Source organism: Cucurbita moschata, unplaced genomic scaffold (assembly GCF_002738365.1).
Source record: "Cucurbita moschata cultivar Rifu unplaced genomic scaffold, Cmos_1.0 Cmo_Scf00008, whole genome shotgun sequence".
Taxonomy (NCBI): domain Eukaryota; kingdom Viridiplantae; phylum Streptophyta; class Magnoliopsida; order Cucurbitales; family Cucurbitaceae; genus Cucurbita; species Cucurbita moschata.
The window spans coordinates 1865257-1883659 of NW_019268524.1; the positions used below are offsets into that span (position 1 = coordinate 1865257).

General features: G+C 36.6%; 3 protein-coding genes across 8 annotated transcripts; all 3 read right to left on the reverse strand.

The window, feature by feature from the left end:
* Positions 1–789: 789 nt before the first annotated feature.
* On the reverse strand, positions 790–3610 carry LOC111445825 (uncharacterized protein At2g39795, mitochondrial-like). Of its 4 annotated transcripts, none has more exons than XR_002710924.1 (4): positions 3259–3610; positions 2819–3150; positions 2168–2377; positions 790–1015 (listed from the first exon to the last, which is right to left on the reverse strand). XR_002710924.1 is itself a non-coding variant. In XM_023084337.1 (3 exons), exons 1-3 carry the CDS (start codon positions 3490–3492, stop codon positions 2218–2220), a joined length of 726 nt encoding a protein of 241 aa, XP_022940105.1. In that variant the 5' UTR covers positions 3493–3610; the 3' UTR covers positions 1724–2217. The 4 variants fall into 4 exon arrangements, 1 of the variants encoding a protein (XP_022940105.1); XR_002710925.1 differs by lacking the exon at positions 790–1015 and adding an exon at positions 1724–2077; XR_002710923.1 differs by lacking the exon at positions 790–1015 and adding an exon at positions 1724–2080.
* Positions 3611–4528: 918 nt separating this feature from the next.
* Positions 4529–8255, reverse strand: LOC111445927 (protein NETWORKED 2A-like). Its single transcript, XM_023084479.1, has 2 exons — positions 7853–8255; positions 4529–7470 (listed from the first exon to the last, which is right to left on the reverse strand). Exons 1-2 carry the CDS (start codon positions 7944–7946, stop codon positions 4700–4702), a joined length of 2865 nt encoding a protein of 954 aa, XP_022940247.1. The 5' UTR covers positions 7947–8255; the 3' UTR covers positions 4529–4699.
* Positions 8256–9599: 1344 nt separating this feature from the next.
* Positions 9600–18309, reverse strand: LOC111446675 (kinesin-like protein KIN-4C). Of its 3 annotated transcripts, none has more exons than XM_023085589.1 (28): positions 18172–18309; positions 17877–18027; positions 17570–17716; positions 17306–17458; positions 16962–17206; positions 16625–16797; positions 16359–16483; positions 15993–16029; positions 15809–15900; positions 15592–15708; positions 15394–15507; positions 15210–15293; positions 14914–15121; positions 14610–14710; positions 14156–14254; positions 13963–14076; positions 13695–13811; positions 13540–13620; positions 13110–13181; positions 12942–13032; positions 12817–12845; positions 12597–12682; positions 12340–12411; positions 12013–12243; positions 11796–11928; positions 11582–11668; positions 10658–11263; positions 9600–10172 (listed from the first exon to the last, which is right to left on the reverse strand). In XM_023085589.1, exons 2-28 carry the CDS (start codon positions 18009–18011, stop codon positions 9852–9854), a joined length of 3870 nt encoding a protein of 1289 aa, XP_022941357.1. In that variant the 5' UTR covers positions 18012–18027; positions 18172–18309; the 3' UTR covers positions 9600–9851. The 3 variants fall into 3 exon arrangements, with proteins under 3 accessions (XP_022941357.1, XP_022941355.1, XP_022941356.1); XM_023085587.1 differs by having other exon boundaries at positions 17877–18018; positions 18172–18303; XM_023085588.1 differs by having other exon boundaries at positions 11582–11665; positions 18172–18302.
* Between the last annotated feature and the right edge of the window lie 94 nt (positions 18310–18403).

Here is an 18403-nt window from a genome sequence, read left to right on the forward strand (position 1 = left end):
TTAATTAATATTTTGTTTCAACGTACAAGTATTTTTTTTTTAAATAATACCCTTAAATTTTTAATAGTTTCATATTTTTAATATTTTTTTAAAAAGTAAAAAATACCCTTAAATGGGATATTCTGTGTATTAGCAAATTTTTAAAGTTAAACTTAAAAGTAAAAATATTTTTTAACTTTTTCCTTTTTTTTTGTTTAAATTAACCATATTTTTGTATAAAATATAAATTAGGGTTATTTTTATTAATTTAGCTTAATTTATTTACAAAGATTTTTAATTTTGGCATTAATTAGACTTTGTCAATTGGACGGTAAGAAAGCAATTAGATTTATTGATTGATAGATTTGATTAGCATTTATTATGAGGAACAAGACAAAAATGGCCTGCACTAATCAAAATGTTTAGATTTTAATTATTTTAATTAAGGTTTAAGAATGACCTTAAGATATAATGAGAAGCCAAGCACGCTGCTTTTGCACATCTAATTACATTTTTTTTTATTTTTTTTTATTTTCAGAAAAAAGTCGGGTTCCATCGACATCATGAAAATTCATTATTTTCCTTATTTAAAAAAGTTTAATTGAGAGAGTTTAGTTCTAAACCAATCGACATACCAACATAAATATAATATATTTTAAAAAACATCAAAACTTTTTGTTGTTTATAAATAAAACTAAGAAATCTCTAAACTTTCAATTTTGCGTCTAATAGTCTAATAGGTCTGTCCGTCCCTGACAAATCCAAAAAAACTCCAAAAATTATAAATTTTCAAATATAAATTTGAATTCATGTCTAATTTTGAAAGTTACATAAACCTATACCTCAAAGTCCTGGGACTACCAGATAATTCTCTGGCGGTATGATAAGGAAGAAGGGAAGGGAGACGAAAGCCAAGCCAAGCAAGATGAATGAGAGAGCCGACTCGGCTTCAAAACCGTACGTGGAGCAACAGAAATAGTGGCAGCAAAGTAGACGAAAGCCAAGCCAAGCAAGATGAATGAGAGAGCCGACTCGGCTTCAAAACCGTACGTGGAGCAACAGAAATAGTGGCAGCAAAGTTTAGAAGCACAATAAGATCCAGATGAAGTTAACGTAAAACTCAACAACATTCATGTAAACAAAATGGACAGTCAACCCAGAAAATCCTATATGATCATAATAAGCTCACATGTGAAAACAACAAATCTAAAAAAAGCCTTCTTCCCAATCTTTATTGACAACAAACAATCTAGCTTTTGAAAAGCATGCTAAAGCAAAGGATATAATACCCTTTGGCATGTATAGATATGCATGAAGTGAGGAGGACGGCTGTGTGAGTTTGGGTCAACTTGCACGTACTTTGACTATTCTATCGAGAAAACAGTCTGACCCTACTACATTTAGTTGATATAGCAACACCAACTTAGATAGGTGGTTACAGATGGGCTCATTCTCTCTAAACCCTTTAGGCACTTTGACTATTCTATCGAGAAAACCGTATGACCCTACTATATCTAGTTGCTATGGCAACTCTAAGATATTAAATCTTAGATAAGTGGTTACACATGGTTGCTATGACCTGATTTCATTCTCTCTAAACCCTTTATATTCACGACTCTTATTAACTACTAAGCCAACTCGAAGTGGGTGAAGAAAAGGAAATAGGAGATCAAACTCGACATTATTACGAGAGCACAAGCAAGAGAAATTGGCCACGACCTCTGCGGTTTTCGAGTGACTGACATTCATGAAAAATTTAGATCCCAAATCCATAACATGATTTGTATTTCCAAAAGATATGATTGCAGCTAGCAATTACAGTCAAACAACATTGCTAACAAAGATCACATAGTTCTGCAACATATAACCAATAGTAATCTAGAGAAACAACAGTTCAGTCATTTCTTTCAATGATTCTAGCAGGACCAATTTGCAAGGCTTTTTGTCAGTTAAAGCTATAAGTTTTCCACCCTTTTTTGGGTGTTCTTGGCCAACAGGTAGAGAACCTTTTGTAATCACCAAAGGCACTAAGTTCTACTTGTTTGTAATCACTCGGTCCCTCAGCTTTTTATTAACAGATGATCCCCAAAAAATAAAACAACTGCATAGATCTTAACACTAATCATGATTCATGAACTATGGCTATTGCAAATGATGATAAAAAGGAAGAAAACATAATCTTGAATACCTTCAAAAATGGTAACAACCGTGTTCGATGTTGTCAATGAAGCGTATGGTTCATCTTTCGACAAAAGACTCGACAGTTCCCAGCCATCGAATAAGTTCACATCTGTCTTTGTTCATCATATATTCATGCAAAAACATAGAAAGCTCCTTATCTATCCCCCTTTCTGCTAAGAACTCCCGAAATTTCGTCTGGATTTTGCCACTCAATTTCCTGAAATCAACAAATACCAAAAGTATCATTAGTAAACAAAGGTGTTAGAGCCCAACAAGCCTATAACTTAATTTCACTGAACTAAATTGTGCATTGTGATACCAGCCAACCAATATTGCAGCTCTAGAATACAATGTGGCTGACAATTTCATACAAATGGATGTAGGAGAAAATTTAAGAACGGTATTTAGCTAATCCGAGCATAGATCATAGAATAAAACATCAATTACCATTTTAAATATATGCGAATCGTTGTTAATTATTAAGAACAGATAGATTTGAAGTTAAATTTTAATTGAGGAGTTACTACAAGACAGCCATATAGAATATCCAAATCCACAACAAAATGGTCAATGATTCGTAATCACCATACAAAAGCGGCCGAAGCAACAACAAAATCACAGAAAGAACGAGAAACTGAGTATCTGAGATAAGCAATACCGAAAATCAGGCCCCATGTAGGGTCTCGCAAGAGTCCTATCTCGTTTAAGAACATATAGCTTCTGAACCTCCAAAGAATCAGGCCATGCCGAGCACACCAACTCCAAATCCTCAGAACCTTCCCCCTTCGAAATGTCAACAAGCACGCTAATGTGAAGACGAAGGTCCTCTTCACCATCGCTATCGTCTCCAAGTTTGGGAACCGATTCACAGCCATCAAACATCGTCGCTTCAATTTTAATATCTTCAGTGTCTCCAAATTTCCCTTTCAATGTAATCCACTGCATTCCCGGTCGGTCTTCAACCGAAAATGCACCGAATCTCGTTGCAGGCTATAAGATTACGCAGCAAAAAATTAAAGCAAACATTCTTAATTGCAAATTGCAAAATGTAGGACAAGGAAATGGATCGAGAGTAGGTAGAGAAAATAATCGGTGAACCTGATGAGGAGGAGCGTAATTTGACTGGTACTCAATCTCGTTACGAAGTACTCTGAGAGCGATGGCATCGAAGGGAGATTTGGGATTGGCGGCGGAAACGAATGGCCTGGTGAAGAGCGATTTTGAGATGATTGTGCTTCGTGAAGGAGAACTGTGGCGGCAGCATAATCGATGAGTGAAGAAGTTACTGTAAGATCGAATCTTCCGGTGAGATGATCGGAAAATCGCCGACATGATTAAAGATTCCGGCGGTAAAAAATTTACAGCTTCTGGGTTTTTGGTCCCGATTGGAACGAAGCGAAGGAAGAGGGTTTAGTCCCGAAGCTCAGAATATCCCAAAAATGAGCCCAAAAGTTTTAACTTCTGAAAACAGGCACATTAAAAAAAATAATAATAAATAAATAAATAATTGTCGTTAATATCCTTAAACAATTTAACATTTTTTTAAATAAAAAATTAAAAATTAAAAAATATATATTTACAATTATGTTTTAATAGGAAATAATCTGTGTTAATATATAAAAAAAAATTTGAAAATACTATTTTTAAAATTTCATAAATATTAATATTTTTAAATTATTTTAAAAAATTGGAGAGTATTAATAAAACTCAAATGAATTTTTAAAATTTCATAAATATTAATATTTTTAAATTATTTTTTTAAAAGTTTAAGAGTACCGGTGAACTTTTAATTGTTTATGAGTATTTTTTAATTAATTTAGCGTTTCTTTGCCGGTAGATATGAGAAAAAGACTATTATACCCTCATGTGTAAAAAATGGTAGGCGGGTCCAAATTTTTTTTATGAAATTTCCATTGTCTTTTCGTTGCTTCCCGCCAAGCACAAGGAAGTCGAACAGAGGTTAAGGAGAACTCGGTACGTGTGCTATAAAGATGAAGCTTGAGTTTTGTAATAGTTCAAGCTCACCACTAGCAAATATTGTCAACTTGTGCCAGTCTCACAATTTTAAAACGTATTTACTAAGGCTCGAACCAAAGGAAGAATAGTACTAAGCCCTACTTCGATCGGACGGTGCGAGACACTAGGGGCTAGACTCTCTCCATAGTAAACACATTTTGAAACCGTGAAGCTAACAAGAATACATAACGGGCCAAAACAAACCATATCTTACGAGTGCGATAAGACTAAAAACAAGTCCATCTAAATTAGAACAGAGGCTATATTGATTTGCTTAGAGAAAATGTGGGTTTGTACAAATCATGAGCGAAGCTCCACAAGCATGATGAGAATAGCAGGTGTCAATAGTAAATTATACAGCAACCAAGAATGAACATTAATTTTTCCAGCCTTATATCTAAGCCTTCTTTGTTTACCTTTCTGTACAAAGTCCCAATTGCAGTACTGAAATGAAAGGTATTAAATGTATAGCTACTGTGTACCTGTAATTGAAGCTTCTTTACTTTCATGTCCTCAAAGCTCATCACTGAGGTAGCGGCCCTTTAGCTAGATCACTGTATTGTTTCTCTAGTTGTGGACTTGCACATGAGAACAGTGATGGCTTTTGCTTCTTTACCTTGATCCCGAACAAGAACGATCGTAAAGGAATTCGGGTTCGGGTTAACGCTTTCGATTCAGATTGAATGCTCTTGTCTGCTGAAATGCCAAATTCTTGATCAAGTCTTAGTAAAGACTTCTCGATTTGAGCTTGTAGAGATCGAACTCGATCCTGACCGACTTCTAACTCATCGGCAATCTTCCTGTTTTCTTGTTTCATATTGAGAACTTCACCTTGAAACTTTGCAGCTTGATAATCGTTCATTTCTGATTGTTCTTCACTTGATCCTTCTTCTGTGATTCTTGATATTTCGTTTTGTATGTCGTTTAAGGATTCGTATCGACTGCTTACTTCATCTGTCAATACCGCGCTATGTTCCAACCAAAGGGATAATTCAGTTTGGATCTCTCTTAGGTGTGTGTAGATAGGTCGAGCGTCGGATTCGACCGACGACGGTTGATGTTTCACACTTCCTTCTACCATGTCTTCTCTTAACTTTTGCAGCTCTGATTGAAGGTCTTGGATTGAAGTCTGGAACTTTTGAATCTGATGAACTGCCGTGCTGAATCGCAGCCAGAATTCGAGATTCATCTCTAGTTGTCCGTCGATATGCGAGCGGATTCGTTCTTCCATAGGTGACATGATAATCGATTTACTCACACTCCTTGCTTTCCTCTTTGCTGTCTCTTTTCTTGGTAGGCTTGCATTTCTCAACAATTTGTAGCTTTCTTCTGTGGGATCGGCGCTCGGTTCGCTGTAGAAATCGGGAGTCGAAACATGTTCTAAATATGGACTTGAGGATTCGGAGTACAAGGAGCTAGGAGCCTCATGAATGGTTTCTTGGGACTGCTCCAGCTCCTGATCCTGCTCCTGTTCCCGCTCCTCATCTCTTGCATTAGTTCCTTCATCTATTTCTGCATTATTATTCACTAATGATTTTATAACATCATCTTTGGTGGAAATGGCATCTTTTAGTTCTTTAACCTGCATCGCCAACTCGAAGATGCTGTCGCGATTCTTCTGTTCGACTTCGCTTAGCTTGTTTCTTACATCTTTGTAGTCCCTCAGCACTGATGTATACTCCTCCAGTAAAATCTTTTCTCTGTCTTCTAATCCTTTCAAGAACATCTGCCTCAAGGTTGGATGCTTTTCTTCCTCCAAATCATGAGGAGTATCATCTGTTTGAGCCTTGGATCTTTCATGTTCTTCCTCATGTATTGATTCCTCAGCTGTTTCTTCAGCTGCAATGCTTGGAATCTCTCCCAGTTTCAATCCTGAATCTGTTGAAAACGTTGATGTTTTCACATCAGGATCAACCATCATTACATCTTGTATGAACTCAGAATTGTCAGCCTCATTCATTTCCATCGTCTGTAATTTACCAAATAAGTGATCGAGATTACAACTCGCTTCGGTGAACTCGGTTTGAAGATTGTTGTTTTGAATTTGTACATTCTGGTTTAGATTGTTGACTCTGGCTAATTCGGCCTCCAATTCTTGTATCTTCTTCTTCATGGTCTCTGAATTCTCCACAAGAATCTCCTTTTCTTGTTCCAATTGTTGGACGTTTGCTTGGAGTTCATCTGTTTCTGATTTAAGTCGTCTAACAAGAGATGTCTGAGAAGAAACTGTAGTTTCAAGTGTGACAATCTTGTTTACAAGTTCATCGATTTTCTCAGCCAATTCAGAAATGGTGAATGAGCTATTTGAATTCATTTCCAGATACTCTCTGATCTTCTGACTTAGAAGCTGTATATCATGTTTGTTTTCAGCTGTGCAAGCGGCCAGTTGATTTGAGGTTGTCAATTCTGTTTCAATGCTGAAATCTTCTTGTAAGTCAATGGATTCATGATTCTCTGTTGGGATTGATATGAACTTACATTTGAGACTCTCAAAATCTTCAACCACTTTCTTGATTCTGCCATTCTCTAGTTTCGTTTCTTCAACTGTTTTCTCCTGTTCTTCTTGCAACCTACTTAGAGATTCTCGGCAGGCGTTCAGAGCTGTGGTAGCCATTAACGTCCGAGCTTCGTTATCATCGATAATCGAGCCAATGCAGAACTCATCCTGTAAGCTACTGATTCTTTTTTGCATTTGTGTGATACTGTTTTCCATGTCCCAATATCTTTCGCCCTCGCGTTCATACAAGCTCTTAACGAATTCCATTTCGGTTTGAAGAACTAGAATTTCTTTATGTAGCTTACTGATTTCTTCTAGAGCTTCATCTTTGGTAAGCCCTGATTTTGGAGTTGAAGCAGTTCTACTACTAGCACTGCTTGCATTTCTCTTGAGTTTTGTTTTTCTCATCATCGAAGGACTCCTAGAAAACCCCTTCTCGGGGAACTTTGGAACTTCTGGTACTCCTAGTTTTGGTGAGGCACCCGATTCAAACTGGTTAGGACCTTTGCCACCGAAAGATTCTCGAGAAAAGAAATCTACCTCACAATCATCATCATCATCATCAATCGTGTAATGAACTCGTTCTGGGAAGATCGAAGCTATCATTCGATTTGCACCTTGAAACTCTTTCGAAAGATGCTCGTATTTCTCTGCTAAAGCTCGGTATGCCCTAAAGGATTCTTCTACGTGTTCTACAAGTTCAGGCCTCTTCCTATAGTACATTTCAGCTCTCTTTGCGAAAGAATCGCCATCGCCTTCAATGATTCTCATCATGTTTTCAACCTTTTCCTCCATATCTACAGTTCCAGAAGCATAAGCGGTCAGTCCAAAGATCGTTTTAAAGAACTAGCAGCTAATGATTTGCAATATTGATCTCAGATAGCGCAAAAAAACGAATCAAAATACAGGTAATTCCAATCCGATTGAATCAGTACGCCAAAACTACTACAATTTAGGAACAGAGCGTGGATTGCAAGAGCAAAGTATTCATTCAATACAAACTCCAGATTGGAAACCCTAAAACCTCGTTAGACGTAAGATAATCTCGAACCTAAAATCAATGTTCGTTGTGTAAAACGAAAGAAAAAGGAGAAAAACACAGAGATTCATAATCGACATGCTTGAATCATGAATGCAGATGCGAAAACCTAATTCAAATGAATTAAAGTGCAAACATACCGTGGAGATTCTGTTCGAGCCATTTCGATTGCTTCGTCCTGATGTGACTAGCCCACCACCATGAATACGCATTACTAGCAGCTCTCTGCAACATCTCTTTCTCTCTCTCTACAGATTCGAAAGAGATTCAAAGTCCATCCGAAGAAGAAGAAGAAACCGATCGACGGTGATTACAACAATGAAAAGTAAAAAAAAAAAAAAAAAACTATACGAAAACGATCGATATCGCAAGATCAATGGCGGCAGAAGGTTTTAGAGTAATGGAGGAGAGTTTTGCAATGCAAATCTCCAAAAAAATGTTTACAGAATCGCAACAAAATCCAAAAATGATGATGATGATGATGAAGATGAAGAAACGGCGCCAGCGAGCAATGGAGATGAGATTAAGAATATTGAGAGAGAGAGATCGCAGGCAGCTTACAGTCGTGGAGGAGAGGATACAGCGGCTTGTTTATAGGTGTTGGGAAGGGAGGACCAAGCCCTTCCATTGATTGCCACGTGGCAATGCCAGGCTGGCCAATCCTGTTTCTGTTATTAATTTTTAGTTACATGCCTCTTCCCGCGTTCAGTTGTCATTGTGTGCGTGTTTTTTTTTAAGGAATCATTTTAGTTGTCTTTGTTGCAACATCTTATCTTTTTCTTTTTTTCTTTTTTTAAATCAAAATTAGTTTTTTTTTTTTTTTTTAAAAGCTTATTGTCAATTTATTCTCTAGATTAAATATATATATATATATAGTTCTTAAATTTTAATTTAATTTAAAATTCATCTATCGGCACAAAATTCGGAAAGGGTAATATTTTTCATCTTCACGTAACAAAAACGGTAAACGGTATAGTTTGTTTGAGGGAGAAAAACGTAACCAAGAAAATAAAGAAAATTTGAACGACAATGTCATGCTTGCCAGACGGGCCCTAATCTGAGAGATTGGGTGAAGCAAATCTTTCGGCATGAAAAAGCTTTACGGGCCCTAATCTGAGAGATTGGGTGAAGCAAAACTTTCGGCATGAAAAAGCTTTAGATATGTAGGTTGTATGACCTTGTGAGGTTGAGCATGGCTTCGATCCCAGGTCGAGAGGGAGACCTTGTGGGTTAGGTTTGTCTTTACGGTCCTATTTCACCCACGAGATAAACTAAAATTCAAATGAATATATGCATCCATAATTTTATAATTATTAAAAATAAAATTTAAAATTAATAACTTTGAATTAATCTAAAGAAAATAAAGAAATTAATGAAAATATAGTAATATTTTCATGTTTTTAGAATTTTAATATTTAATTTTAACAATTAAACTAACTATAAAATATTATTAATTAATTTATTTATAAAATACTATTAATTAATTATTAATAAATTACCAACCAGACTAATCAAAATTAACTACTCTATTTCTAACAAAAATTCATAAAATAGTAATAATAAAAAAAATAATAAATTTAAAAAACAAAGATGTGTGCGGCCTTTTGGGCCTCGAGCGGCCCAATATTATTAATGTGCTTGAGCAAAATCGGCTTGGCCCAATATTTGGGCCTCGAGGAAACTGGGCCGAATTTGGGCCCTAAGCTCAGAGGTAAAATAGACTGGGCCCAACATTGATAGGGCAGCTTTGAAAAAGGGCCTGCTCTTAATTAATTTCAAAATATTTTAATTACAATATCATCGTTTTATCATATCATTTAATAATTAATTAATTTGTCACTCAGATAAGTATATGATTAAAAATTAACAAAGAAGTATTAAAAAAAATGCTCAATCATGTCTTTGTTAATGTAGGGAACAAAAGTCTACAAAGCTACATCAGAATAATTATAAGTTCTTCATAAGGGAATAACAGATTCCCAGAAACAGTGTATTTTGGTTTAGTATTGTGAATCAATTCTCTAAAATACATCAACACACAGCTTTTCAAACTTATCTACGCACCAGCACTGCATTTTCCCGCCGTTTAAATTCCCTCCGGCCACCGGAGAATGACCTGAAAGACAAACACACGCCTATTTAACGGTTGTTGCAGTTCTCTTTCTCATCCACTCTTTTTGGAACAATAAGTTCATGTTCTTTGTTCCCGCCAACTGAATCTTCCGGCTGATCGGAGTTCCTCTCCCTCAGTAGGTTGCTGCCATTGGCAGCGGCGGTGGCGGATCGCATCGCTCGGGGAAGTTTCAACGGGACGTTGGCAACCTCATTTGAGTCGTTCTCTGTCTTCTGGATGGGCTCAGGTATTTCTGGTTGGGAAGATGGTTGTGGTGTAGGAATGAGTTGAATTGTAGATTTTCTCCATTTCTTTCTCTGGTTTGGCTTGTTGGACTTCGATTTCGCCTGTTTGGTTAGGAGGGAAAATGGTCAAATAAGTGAGTAATATGCAAGCATCCAAGTTCGTTTGAAAAACTACAACCTAATCTACTCTTTGTCCACTTCTAGCAGATATTGTTCACTTTAGCCCGTTACGTATCGCCGTCAGCCTCACAATTTTAAAACGTGTCTACTACTGGGAAGAGGATCACACCCTCACAATCCACCCCTCTTTGAGGGCCCAGCGTCCTCACTAGCACACCGCTCGTGCCTGATTCTAATACTATTGTAACAGCTCAAAGTTCACTGTTAGCAGATATTGTCCACTTAGATCTATTACGTATCGCTGTCAGCCTCATGGTTTTAAAACGCATCTACTAGGAAGAGGTTCACACCCTTATAAGGAATGTTTTGTTCCCCTCTTCAACCGGTTGTGAAATTTGATAACTAGAACGGTTATTGTTATCTGAATCAAAAAGAAGTTTTAACCAATAAGGAGAATGAAAACGTACCAATGTGTTTCCTATGTCTGATAGAGGCTTTCTTTTTGCGCCACCATCTTCAGCAGGAGGAGCCTCACTTGGCCTCTCAGCCAATGCATTCTGAAGCAACCTTGCACCATTCGAAACAAGGTCACGACTCTCATCCTCATTGGTTTCACCATTTTCAGTAGCATTTTCAACATCCCCAACTAAGTCTGGTTGCATCGACTCGTCCCGCTCGCTTTTACTGCCTCTGTTTGAACACTTAGATGGAATGCAACCACATGACAAGCCACACGCACCACCATTGGCTCTACATAGGCACTTAGTTGTCTTGCAAGAAGAGAATTTGCTGCAAAGGCAGCAAGCAGTGGTAGCAGTAGTGGCCTCACTCACACGAACTACCCCATCACCAGAACTATCCGAGTTGAAGTTTGCATTGTTTGCATTGTTTGTGTCATCTGAGACGTCCATACTCGAACGGCCCTTAGCTTTAATGATTTGTTTTCTGGTATGTCGTCGTTTCATTGATTTCTCCCAATTGTAATTGGCATCATTATCATCTGAATAACGATCCGAGTAATCTGAGTCCGAGGTATCCATGTCTGCCAATAAAATGATAGAACTCCGCTGATCCTGTTCACAACAGCATAGAATTCAATAATATAAAAAGAGGGGAGACTTATATGTTGTAGCCCAAGCCACCACCAAATACCAATACCAATTGTTGTGGCTTTCGTTACAATAAGTGGTATTAGAGCATTGGAGGTTGTAGCATTACGGCACAAAACAAGTGGTATCAAAGTATTTTTGGTTGTAGCATTCCGCTACAATAATTGGGTATCGAAGTTTTTTTGGTTGTAGCATTTCGCTACAACAATTGGGTATCAGAGCATTAAAGGTTATGGCATTATGACACAACATTATATCGATAGAAAAAAAAGTGTCAGTTACCTGCTTGCGTAAATTATAGTTATGTCCCCCACTATTAATCTGATCTGAAGTGCTTCGCATGGAATGCTTCTTCAAAGCTGAGTTCTGCAGTTTAATAAAGATTTTAAAAGGCAAAAACGTTAAGAGGAGATAAAATGTTAAGATAAAAGAGAAAATAAACATCTTGACAATGAAGAGTCAAAACAAGAAAAAGAAAATAGACTATAAATTTCACCTGATGAATAAGTTCAGCCTTTTGGGCTTCTGATTTCTTAAGCATGCCGCTAAGGTTCACTATTTTTTGTTTCAACTCTCTAATTTCGGAATCCTTCTCCCTAGAAGCAAACTCTTTATCCCATAGCAAACATCTAAAAAAAAAAAAAGCACAGATAAATTAATGATGACAAGGTATCTATAATGAACAAAAGTTGCATGAGTTGATGCTTCATTACCTTGAAGAGGATGCTAAATTCATCAAAAAATTCATTATATTCTTTGCATCTACAAGAGAGCGAACTTGATGCCAACGACCCCTACCGCCACCAAGAACGCGCTCGCGTTCTTCTGCCTCTGACAAATGTGAGGCCATAGAAACCAGAGAGCTGGATGACGTAGCAAGCATGTTCTCAAGAGCAAAAATTCTTGAATTTCTTGCACCAGGTGACATTGTTCGAGTACAATCACTGTCCAGACAATTCAAACACATATTCATGTTAACATACTTATTTGGCAATCAAATATAGAAACCAAACATCATAGTACAATACTATTTTATTCACCTTAAATTAGCTCCCCTAATCAATTCTTCTTCCTCCTTAAGCCGCGTCAATTCATTGGCCATCTTCGACCTCCTGTAATAGCAAGGATTTCCATTTCTATAAGGATTTATTGAAATAAAGATACATTTGAGGCAAGTAAGAAAATAGGAATTGATATTAAATGTTTTATTGTATAATCAAAATGAGTTTGAGATTTTCAAGAATGCTAAGAAGGAAATACTCCAGAAGTGTTTTTCATAAAGGTGCTTGAAACTTACTCTTCCATTTGCCGCTCATATTCAGAACGAACTTCATGCACTCTTACTGTGACTTCAAGTTCATGCTCAATATTCTGCATTAGAGCCTACAACAGAGAAAAAAAAATGTATTTAGTTCATTCATTATTCATCTGACAATTCGACCTTTATGATATTTTGGAATGCATGATTTGAATAGTCCTTTCTTCTTTTACTATTTGGTTACTCAAAAGTTCAATACCTGAATTCCAGGACCATTTGCTCCGCCACCTGCAGATAAAATACAAGTTCCATTAGTCAAACAACTTAAACAAGAATGCAAATTGAAAAAAGGACTTTTTCAACGCTATATTAAAATTTACTCACTGGAAGTTTCACGTGCTGCCTTTCGAGATTCTAAAAGTTCTTTAAGCCTTTTTGTTGCCTGAGCAGCTTCTTCGGTCTTTCGTTGCAAGACCTGTTCGCAAACACAGACATTAGAATCATCCAAAACAAACTATGATAAACGAGTGTGCTGATTGATAATCGGCTTACCATTTTCTGCCTTTGATTCAAAGCTAAGAGCTTATGCATCTCATATTCATTTCTCCTGCCCTCCTTCTTCAGCTGATCATACGTAAACAAATATTAAAAAGAAATAAAACCAGTAAAAATCTATCAATGAGATATTGCTCTCGCTTTACTAAAATGTTCATTTTTTTAGGCTAAAGTTGTTAACTCGATCAACCCCAAAATAGGGTTACAATCCTACCTTCTTTTTTAAAATATTAAGAATATTTAACGTTTGTAACCGATATTATTGATGCATTGTAACTTGTAAATGTTTGATAATTGAACTCGGTAAGATTTTAATTATCAATGTAGCATGTATGGCGGATAAATGGCTGAGTTGGATCGGGTATGGTGGATAAAAAAACAAAAGGAGAAACAAAATTGCTTTAGTAAGAGCTTTCGGCTTCAATACCTGGAGAACTTCCTTCTCTCTCGAAGCCTTCCATAGTCTAAATTGCTCAGATTCCTGTTTAATCTTGTGTTGAAGTTGAACCTGGAATACAAAATTGCCTTAGGAGTTTCGACACGTTATATGAAGGTCCTCTAATCTTTAGGATACAAAGATACCTTATGGGACTTAATTCTGTGGATCTCATCCAGTAATCTTTTTGCTGCCTCATCACTCTTTTGCTTCTGTCTTAATATTTGAGCTTGTGCATCTTGTTTCTTTTTCAACTCCGAGACCTGAAGTCCAAAATATGAGACAATGACAAATAAATACTTCGGGCCTATTTGAAATGAATTTATAAGTGCAAATAGCTTTTTGAACTTGGAAACATTTTTAAGCATTCCCTTAACTATTTGAGGGCCAATGGCCCAAAGCAACTAAATTCACCTGGGTTTCCAGGAAATTCAACTTCTGAAGATATTCTTGCTTCAACTTTTGTGCACCATCATCAGATGTAGAAGATATGTTCGAAAGATTACATTTGAGTACCTCGATCTCTTTCTGAAAAGAAACAAGATAAAGGCTAAATATATATATGACGACAATTAAGCTTGTAGTATATCTTGGATAGAGCAATGACCTGTAACGCTCTCTTTTCTTGTTCCAGTTCATGGACCTTCTTTTCATAATGTTGTTTAAGAACAGAGGTATCCGCACCAGAAAACCGTTTCATTTCAGCCTTCAGCAAAGGAGAGTGAATATACATAAAAAAAGATGAACGAGAACATAGAAAATAAAACTTAAATGAGACAATCTCGGAACAATCAATCTAATACAAAGGATAGGACAGCATGTTGAACAGTTAAGGACAATTAGGATCGAGTAAAAAATTGTGAGAAAAGGCTCCCTAGAAAATTCCATTCTCCAAATTATTCTTTGGAATTAATAATCAGAATCTTTTATTTTCTTATTAATTTGAATGATTATGAATTCTTAACAGATTAATAGTAATCATCATAAATAAAAAGCTATTAAAGAAAATTGATAGGTAGAAAGTATCAGCAAAGCCGGGATGTCAAATGAGTGTACCGTACCTCCTTCTGCTCAAGTTTCTTATCCAATTCTTTTAGCTCCCTATCCAATCTTTCTTGCATTGTTGAATGCTCAAGCTCCTTCTCATGATCTTCGATTCCATCTGCAAAAATCAACCAGCCCTCTATGTGTTAACATGTCAAACTCATAGAAAATAACATATCGACTCCAACTACGTCCATAGACCAAATACCAAATAAAAAAATTAACAACGACGTTTATTTGCAAGTTTCTTGCTTCGCAAATATGATCCATCAAACCACAGTACAATCGATTGACATAATCCATAGAGGTTCTCGTACTCACCTGAAATATCTACAGCTTTAGGATCATAGTCTGACGAATACTCATTTGAACATGGAAATAAGATATTGCTAGAGTTGGGCCTATCATCATCAGACTCTACTAGATCCGCATATCGACTGAGTTTTGGGTTGTTATAGCTTTGCAAACGCAATACCTCCCCTTCTAGCTCTTGAATTTTTGAAACATAACTCTTGACTAACTCACAATCCTGGAAGTGGAAAATTGTTCGGTTCTCACGTCCAAAGATGAGAACTTTTTATGCAAGCAAATCTAAGAAAGTAAAAATTGCATCAAACCTTATCGAAGTTGGATTCAATCTCATCTAAAGATTTTCCATTCCGCACTGATTCAATTATCATGGCAAGCTTGTCTTTCTCAACCTGAATTATTCAACAGAACATAATTATTTATACAATAGGGATATCAATTATCGATAGTAAACTATTATTAAGTATAGAAATATCTTTCTAATAAGAAAACCTGAGCATCAATAGCACGTTGAGACAAATGATCACAAGTGACTCGGCGTTCTTGAAGCTCCCGCAACAACTCACCATTGCTTGCTTCAAGTAATGATATTTTGTGCTTTAGAATCTAAACACAAAACCGATGTTAGTTATGCCTCTATATCACATTACATGGAAATCCATGTAAACAATTCCTGAGAATGATACGAACCTGAAGCTCCTCATATGGTAAACCTGCATCACCACGGTAGAATAATAGCTCAGCTTGCAACTGCTCAATTTGACTTCGCATTTTCTGTATCTGAGCTCCTACAGGATCTCGGTTGATCTAAAAAATAAAAAATCAAAATAAATAATAATGAAAGAAAGATCTCAAAGAAAACCAAGAAAGATATAAAAAAAAGAATTAATTCTAGATAGAAACTTACAACTGCTTTATTTTGAATATTGCGAGCACGATTAGCATATTTTAGCGTGTTCAGGGTCTCCTCAGCATTTGAGTCGGCAGGACTAACACAAGCTATGCAGGTGGATGATAAACATAATTATTAGAAATGTGGAAAAGAAACTATCAAGTAAGTTTAAATGCTTCAATTCAAAGAAATGGAATACCAATCATCACCGTTCTGCTGTTGCCTCCAAGAGAATCCTATAAATTCAACTCCAGTGGTTAGCCAGGATGCTTTGAGAAACAGGATACTGCACTTAAATTATTGGACAAATATTTCTAGCATTTTTTTTTTTTTCCCCTTCAATAAGGACTACACCATTTAACTTCCTCTTTATTCTGTAACGCGTGAGCAAAAACTAATCAAAGGTCAGGCATCCTAAGATCTAGAAGCATACAAATCTCAATAATCAGTCACAATTGAATCGTTTTAACTATTTTAACTGACATCCAAATTACAATGAGTCAGGTCAAAAAGCTTCTGAACACGAAAGTACGAAGTTCCATTAAAAAAAAACAAAAAGACATGCCTGTAGCAAACGTGTTAATTTGCTATCACGGTAGGGAACATGACACCCTTCTCTTCGTTTCTTCTCATCTCCCAATGCACTTATGACATTGCCTAAAGCCAAAAGGCCTTTGTTGATGTGAACACCTACAAAAAATCAGAACCCCTAAAAGATTAATTACAAGCCTATCATTCTAAGGTCAACTGGCAACTAAAAAATAGAAGTTCAATGCTAAGTCAGAGATAAGTTTGTCACAAGCCTATTGTACATAGCATTATCAGCAATACCTTCTTTAAAGCGCATGCCATCTGCACCGGTTCGTTTTGCTCTTTCAGATCCTGCAAGATCCACCAAATGTAGCTTTGCACATAGAATGTCGTCACATGAATCATCATGAGACATGCCTTGCTTCGGCTTTTTCTTTTGCTCCATGGTAATCGTAAAGATGGCATGTGATCGACTGAAATATAATGCAAAAAGGTATCATGCTTAGACTTCTATAGATGAACTAAAGAAAATATAGCAGTTACAAAATTTTAATACATAATAGAAGCAAAATTTGATGAATTTAATTCTGATTGCAAGAGTCCAACTTCAGAAAGTATGAACTTGTCAATTTTATACCTCGACTGACTATTCATGTTGGTACTTCCAGTTGCACGTGCTAAGGAACCACAGGACAAGTGAGATGTCATTTCTTCTGTGGTCCGAACCTCCGCCTCGGTGACACCAACAAGCGTAATCCCACCATTCACAGTTTCTCTTATTTGTATTGGAACTCGCGGAGGAGCATAAGGCTTTGTTCCTTCAGCCTTCGTGTTGGGGCAAGCATTTGCGTCGAGCAAATCAAACACTTCTTCCTTGAATATCTGTCATAAGCGTATTCATGAAATACAAACAGATTAGATATTGGTAAATAAATTTCAAAAAACAAGTAGAGAGTACTTCAATAGTCAGTTCTATATTACCTCAATAAATGAAACTCTGATCAAGAATTCTGTAGAATCCTCCATTTTCTTGACCTTTTTAAATATATTTTCCATTACTTTCGGTATAACTCCATCCTTACTTCCTTCGCCACTATAATTTGTTCCCATTGTGTAAGTCTTTCCGGACCCCGTCTACATAAATGACAATAACTACCGATCGTCATACAAGCATCAAACCAACCACAAATAGTCAAAGTTGAAGCAATTGAAGAAAAGCAACTGAAAAATAACTAGATGTTAAACCTGTCCATAAGCCAGAACAGTGGCATTATAACCCTGAAATAGTGCGTCAACTAATGGAGCAACACAGTCGTCGTATAATGCATAACAAGGCGATCCAGCACTACCGTACACATTATCATATGTGAACACATGAGATCCAATTTGAACCTGTTAATAACATCCACTCACAATCGAATCATTCAGTGAAACACAACGAAAATTCCACAAACACAAAACAGGGAACAAAAAACTCCATATCTATCGGAAAATATGACAGAATGAAAGCATTACAAATCCAGCATAATCTAAAAAGAAAAAGAACCAGCACCTGAGGTTCTCCAGGCACAACTGTAATACAATCAGTACATCCAACCATAAGCTCCGGTGTAATCAAAGGCCTAATATTAACAGCGACACGAACAGATTGCGAAGAATCTGCTGATTTCCCGTCCAAGTTCTCCATTGGAAACCTAAAACAACTAAAATTAACTTGTTCTAAGCAGGAAAACAAAAATTACAAAACCTCCAAACAACGAATCAACGGAAAACATTGCAAGTTTTAGATGAAATCTCAAATCAACCTAATCTGATAAAATAACAACGAGAATGTAAACCTAAATTACCTGAAAAGGATCGAGAAATGAAGCCGCAGAGATTTGGAGGGAGAAGGGAGGGGGGCGCTGTCCGCGAAGGATTTTGAAATTCGTAAAGACAAAAACAGAATGCGATTTTTAAAAGGGCAAAGTCGCAATATCCATCGATTTTATTAATCGAAATGAATGGAGAATTGGCGCCCAGGTCCGGATTCAAATGATCGGGGTCACGTGCGTGTCACGTGATGGGCAACGGCTTTTG